Source organism: Quercus lobata, chromosome 6 (genome assembly GCF_001633185.2).
Source record: "Quercus lobata isolate SW786 chromosome 6, ValleyOak3.0 Primary Assembly, whole genome shotgun sequence".
NCBI classification, from domain to species: Eukaryota; Viridiplantae; Streptophyta; class Magnoliopsida; order Fagales; family Fagaceae; genus Quercus; species Quercus lobata.
In genome coordinates, this window is record NC_044909.1 from 40,035,925 (window position 1) to 40,042,772 (window position 6,848).

General features: G+C 35.2%; 1 protein-coding gene across 4 annotated transcripts; it reads right to left on the reverse strand.

The window, feature by feature from the left end:
- Positions 1-1,580: 1,580 nt before the first annotated feature.
- Positions 1,581-6,848, reverse strand: LOC115995241 (protein MRG1). Of its 4 annotated transcripts, none has more exons than XM_031119731.1 (8): positions 6,613-6,847; positions 5,908-5,961; positions 5,702-5,715; positions 4,775-4,920; positions 4,255-4,290; positions 2,501-2,541; positions 1,909-2,007; positions 1,581-1,690 (listed from the first exon to the last, which is right to left on the reverse strand). In XM_031119731.1, the coding sequence occupies exons 1-8, from the start codon at positions 6,748-6,750 to the stop codon at positions 1,607-1,609; spliced, it is 612 nt and encodes a 203-aa protein (XP_030975591.1). In that variant the 5' UTR covers positions 6,751-6,847; the 3' UTR covers positions 1,581-1,606. The 4 variants fall into 4 exon arrangements, with proteins under 4 accessions (XP_030975591.1, XP_030975590.1, XP_030975589.1 ...); XM_031119730.1 differs by having other exon boundaries at positions 1,909-2,010; positions 6,613-6,846; XM_031119729.1 differs by lacking the exon at positions 5,702-5,715 and having other exon boundaries at positions 4,775-4,955; positions 6,613-6,848.

Consider the following 6,848-nt stretch of genomic DNA (forward strand, 5'->3'; position numbering starts at 1 on the left):
TATATATATATTTTGAAGCATATCTTATGTTTATTTTAGGTTTTGAAAATAAATAACACCCATCAAAATCTTTGAAAACATATCTAAAATTAATTTAAAACATCAATAAATTGTAATATCTATTCGTGAGAGGAAAAAAAGAAAGACAACTTGAGAAAAAAAGAAAAGAAGAAGAATAACAGCGTTTATTGACTTAATAGTGTAGTTGGGTACTGGCCAGCCACTAACGGGAGACATGAGACTGTTTGACTAGTATAGAAATAAAGGTTTAAAACAAAAAGAAGAAAAAAAGATGGGGACAAAGTTTTCCCCCAAACCAATTTAGAGGAGTCTCCTTCAACCCGCTATGTGGCAATTGGTAAAACCATCCACATGCACTATTAGTCACATGACTTATTTAATTAATCATGAGACTTGTTTAAATAATACACAGGGAGGGTTTTATGAGTTGGAACAGTTTGAAGGTAAACTTTTTTGGGAGAAAAAAATGAACTTGAACTTGAGACAGTGTAGGGGTCAGTGATACTTCTAAAAGCAGAAGAAGAGCAGCATCACACCAGACAGAGTAGCACCGGTGAGCAAAGATGAGCACTGAGGAGCCAAGTCCAAAGTCTCTAGGTGCTGCTCAGAGAGAGAGAGAGAGAGAGAGAGAGATAACAAACTCCAGTGTTCCATAACAAGAAAGTGAGAGGTCGATAGAAAATTTACAGCCTTAAAGCCTAATTGAGGTTTCAGATTGAGCTAGGTTGTAAAAATCTCTTTTTCTACTTTTTTTAATTAATTTTTTCTCCTCTGTGTTGGGGACCATGTCCCAGCCATGTCTAAAATAAATAAGTAAATACACTACAAAAACTTGTAAGCAACCATGTCCCAGGCATGTCAGTGACCAATATGGACTCTCTAGGCATTTTGCCATGTTCATGCTTCCTAGAGCTTCATTGATCAAATAAATGCAAAAGAAAATTTTCTTGGAAAATCACCTCCAGGTTGAGACTGTGTTGGGACTGTGTCCCAGTCATGTCTAAAATATTTTAAAAAAAAAAAAAATCGCCAGACACTACACGAACTTGTGGGCAACTGTGTCCCAGGAGTGTCTGTGACCAACACAGGCACTTTGGGCATTTTTCCATGTTCGTGCTTCCAAGTGCTCCATCATCTTTGAAAATTATCACAATCTGTAGGAAGATTGTTAAAGAGAATATTGACCTATTACAAAGGCAAGGGTTTCAAAAAACTGAGAAAATTAAAAATTTTGATGTTCAAATCTTATATTGAAATCTTTTTTCTTTTTTTTTTTTAAAGTAGAGGGGAAGGTGAAATCTGAACTAGTGACTTTTGCTTCATGAGGCATAGTACTTAACTGATTGTGCTACCCCTCAGGGTTAATCCAGAGAATGATATCCTAGCAAGCAACCAAATAATTCCCCCCCCCCCCCAAATAACAACGTTGCAAGAAAAAAAGTAACATCTTAATTTATCATTGCAAAACAAATTATAGAAGCAACAACAATTCAAATCACAACCACAGACACAAAAGGAGAAGAATCTAGAATATAGATTTAATTATGATAGACACCAAGCAATTCCAACAGGAATTAAGTAAATCTTACATGCCATCCTTCTTTGCCCTGTACTCAAGGTACTTCGTCAAAATGTCATCAACAGTTGGTGAACGAGGAAGTTTAACAAGCTGCAGAAAAAAGGATTTTCCTTCAATATATTACTGAATTACATGCTTTTCCCCCTATACAAGTATATTACTAAATTAGGATTTAGTAGGAAAATGTATCGGCTGAAAAAAAAATGTGATTATTTTTCAAGCATCCTTGCAGTAATAATAGGAGAAAAGTGTTCCAACACTTTGTAGGTACCTTTTTTTTATTGTGTTGAATAACATTTCAAGCTTACCTTGTCCTGCTGGGTAACAAACTCCCAATCATCAACCAGTTGCTTCCTTAGAGTAGATGGAATTTGAATCTTGACAAGCTTTTCCAGAGATACATTGTCCTTCTTAAAATCATGAAAGCACATTTAGTCTAGCATTAATGACAGTTTCATCAAAAACAAAAAGAGCAGCTGAATTTAACAACATCACTATGAAACATCTTTGTGTATGTATAATCTTATGGGCAGTTTCACCTCAAGCAAAGTCCACTCAACTCAAAGATTAAATACATATACCTCAAGCAAAAAAAAAAAAAAAAAAAAATTACAAAAAGAACAATCAATCTCCAAATAGTGAAATCATATCTCTATATTTCTTCTTATTCATTTTTTGCTTGAAATCTGTGCCAGTAAAGCTTATTGAACAATTTACATAATCATTACAGCCCTAAAAATTACAATTATTGGCTGTAAGTCTACCAGAAGGGAGGAAAACTAGAAATAGCAGAGCAACCTAGAGATATAGAGCATGTGAGAACCAATGCATCTGAAAATATCCAGAATATGAAAAACAAGAATCTTTAAGAAATATATTTGACCATAATACAAACCAAACCTCAACGCCTGATTCACTCTTTCGCTTCTTCCCTTTTGACACTGCAAAAAAATTTCAACATGTTAAATCATTAAGAAAACCAAGTTTTCAATGATTACAAGCATATATTTTTTGCAATGACTCACAATAAATCACTTGAGAATAAAAAAAATAAAAATAAAATTATGTTTGAGTGAGATGGAGTGAGCAAGGAGAAGGGAAAGTGAGGGGGAAGCCCACCTCTCATCATGCTGTCTGCTAGAAGGGGGATGGGGGAACAGAGAGAGAGAGAGAGAATATGGGGATGTATTTTTACCAGCATGCCCTGATTAAAATGGTTTAAAGTGAGAATAAACTTGACATTTCACACATTTGTCTTAAGAGCCCATTAACAGCTTCTCAAATCAGCCCACTTTTTGGTGGATTGATTTTGGTAGGCCTGGGGGGTTTGGCCTCCCCCTCCCTCCCCTTTTGCCCCCTACCAAACAAGGGGATTTCATCAATCTCTTCCCTCTCCCTCCTCCCCACTTTCATCCTTCCACCAATTCCCCAAATAAACATGGCAATGGGATGTGTTTGCAGTTTTTTTATTTATTTATAAGTTTCACACGCACTTAGTGGGTTTTAAACCCATGACCTCACCCGCCATCCCATTATTAAGAGATAAGGAAGTGGGTTCCAGCTAGCACAACATGTAAAGTCTCTTGTTATTGAATGAGGGACATGGGTTCAAATTATGCCTACACCAAAAACCAATTGATATCTTGAGCCGAAGAAGAACAATCATCATAGAGATGATGCCCTAGGATCAAATACTATTGTATATATTAAAAAAATAAAAATAAAAACTATAGCTCATTGGCAAGTTTGAGAAGCCATGAAAAGTTGAGAAATCTAATTTGGTTTACATTGCATTTATTATTATTTTACTATGAATGAGGGGTTAAGGGCATTAAAGAAAAAGGAAAAAATTAAAGTTGATGGAATGGAAGGGGTCCAAAACGACTAGAGACCACGTCTCATGAAGTGGAGGTCGCTAGTTTGAATCTCCACTTTCTCCTTCCCTTGGGGCCAACATATATTTATCACTAAATAAATAAAGGTGACAATATGGAGTACAGGTTTCCTAATACTATTTCCAATTTTCAACGCCTTGTGGACATCATGGATGAAGTCCCCCATGGACTCTTCTATTTTTTGTATAGACTTCCAATACTAATAAACAATTAGCAATTAATTTCTAGTTCTTTAGTGTTCCAGGAGAGAAAAAACCATATTCTCATAATTTCTTAAGTCCAAGAAACTTGAGAAGGCTTGGTGAACGTAATATTATATCCATGCTCCATCTTGAAGGGGATTTGTTAAAAAGTATCACATAGAGTACAAGTGATATCATCTGTTACTATTTTAAGTAAGAAGTAAAAGGGGACTTAACTAAACTGGTCAGAAAGCCTAGTTTTCAATATCCCTCCCATTGCAGAAAAATGTTACACAAACACATGAACTTTTAGTTTTACAACCTTATAAGAGAGAAAGAAAATAGAAACAAATTTTATTCCACTTTTCGAGTACAACCGCCCTAATTTCACAGCAGTTTGATAGGACCTCCAAACAAAGTAAGTATAAAACCAACATATAACAGAAAACAACAACAACAACAGCAGTAGCAACAATACGTATGATATTGATGATAAAGAATAGTTAGTCAATTAAATAATGGAAAACAACCAATTTTAAGAAGAGAAAAGGAAGTGAGATGTGGAAATAATGGATACCATTATTCTTGAGGTCTTCTTTCTCGACTTTCGCATCTACAATTTCAAAAGCATAATAAGTTATATTAATAGCCATATGAGTAATAAAATAAGGTATTACCATAATAGGAAGGTAAGACTAGACGGAATGAGCTTGTACAGTAAGTTTCTAGTGAATATGATGAGAGGTGCGTATGCGTGCTTTTGTTGTTGATGTTGGGGGGGGGGGGGGGGAGGTGTTATATGCACTTTGTCCAGGCTAATTGTTTTAAAAGGGAAAGAAGCATCACCAGGTAGAGCCTTTATGTGTACTCTCCTTAACATGATTACAACAGTGTTACCCACTTCCCTCCCCCCAAAAGATTGAGGGGGAAAAAAGGAATCTTTACTGGTCAATTAAGTGATTATTAGATATGGTAATTAAAGGGCCTAATGCATATACACAAACACAAATGAATGTCCAGAGGGAGTGAAGGCTCTGTGAAACTGCTACTTGAGCTTTTAACACACTAATGCATATCTAAAAAAGAATAAAGCTAACCTGTAGAGCTTTTTGGTTTTGTCTGAGCTGAACGTCCTGACTTTACATTTTTGTCTACACCCTGTTTTTTGTCAAGAGCCTGCTGTTTCACGACATTCTCTTCAGTATGTTTCATCAGACGGTCCACACCTACCCATTCGTCCCAACTGTTGGAAAGATGTCGAAGCCATTGTAATGATTTCTGTTTCCCTTTTTGAAAAGGGGCATAATTATTAATGGAAGCAGACATTTCCAGCTAACATAATAAAAGTGACCAAGTTCCTTTCACAGAAATATGATAAATTATCAAGAAGTTATTCAGTAAAAATAATAAGAAGAATTGCAGGCCGTTGTATATAAAATATGCTCATGATCTATGCAGGGAGCCACTAAAATCATACGAGCAGTATTCTAGTAAACCATAAACCACATTTCTATGTGTCTTCAAAAACAAAAAGGCTATGAAAATAAGAAAGTAAAATAAGAAAAACAATATATAATATCCTTTTTGCAGCATTCATGTATTGCAACTGAAAATGTATATATTCAATTTTAATCCTTAAGTGTAAATTAAATGATTTAAGTAACAGTTTGAACTTCAATAGTTCCAATGTCAGCATTGTGAAACTTTTAAGAAACCAAACCTTTTATCTATTTCTCATTAAATTTATTTTCAAATGGTATGACCTTTCCACTCTGATAATTGTGTATTAGGTGACATAATTATAAATAACAAGCTTTGAAATTCATATACCACATTTCAAATAGCAACATCCAAATTGCAGATTACCTGGTACCAGAAAATAACACAGGGCCTTTTTGTTGATCAAAATAGTTGAGTTTCCAAAATATTAGCGTTGCTCTAAATTCTAATTTATGTACCTCATTACTTTTGAAATCTGAAATCAAACAATGTAATAAAGTAGGCAGAACAGAAGACATACTCACTTTTTGTTCCAACCCTGCAAAATAGCAAGAGTTATGTCACTTACTACCATAATCACATGATTCTTTATTCACCCTACATATTCAGCTAAACCAAGCAGTCATATTTGCCTGAATTAAAATTTAATTCTATCTCAAGCCATTATATGCCCTAGGCAACCACAAAGAAATCAGGAAAGATCAAAAGAGAAGAAAAAGGCCAAACTTACAAGGTAGTGAACAAAGTATCTCCATTCCTTCTTCCTAAGCTCAGCCTTTTGGACCTATAACATCGAAAAATACAGTTCATTAGACTATTAACACACAATTTTTTTTTTTTTTAAAAGTAAAAAGAGAGGGAGAGAGAGTAATAAATTCTAACATGACAATAAATTTACATTACATAGTACCAATTATACAGGAACCAAACCTTTTTCTTTTCCTAATTACTATACCAAACATTAATACTCATGCTAACCGAGCCACATCTTCGTTTTTGTGCAAATTTGAGACCACAGAGACCAATACAGCCAGTAAAGAAGCAGATTCAAATTAGAGTCGCAAAACCCACATTTGAAAAAACAATTTGAAACTCAATAAACCCTTTTATTTTTTTATAGGTCCCTAATTTTCTCATCAACCAGTAGCCACAACCTTAAATTGTTAATCATTCAGCTACAAATGGACTATTTCCCTAAATTTTCTCAGAAAACCACACCCAGTCCAGGATTGCGGTTCAAATACCCCAACTGGTTAAGCTCAAAGCAATTAACACTCTCATCTCATTCTTTAGCAAAAATAAAAGCAGAAGTATAACTGATAATATAAACTTATGGCAAAGAAATACACATAATTAAGTAAAGTAAACTCAAAATTATCTTTTTGTTTTTCTAATTCGAAAAAACTAGGGCAAAGAGAAAAGGAAAAGGGGGTGCCTTGGCTTCGTAGAGACGAGGGCCGTGGTAAGCGAGGACCTTCTCGCCCTCGGAGTAGAGGCTCGATTTGGACGGAGGAGTGTCGCCGCTCGAGGTGTCGCCGTCGCTGGCCGAGTCGTCCTTCGAAGAGTTCCCCATTTTCTCACTCAAGTCACCGATCTGAGAGCTACAGAGCAGTTGCAGAACGTTTCAAAATCTGGGTGTCGTTTCAAAATCCGTAATAAGTAGATTTGCAA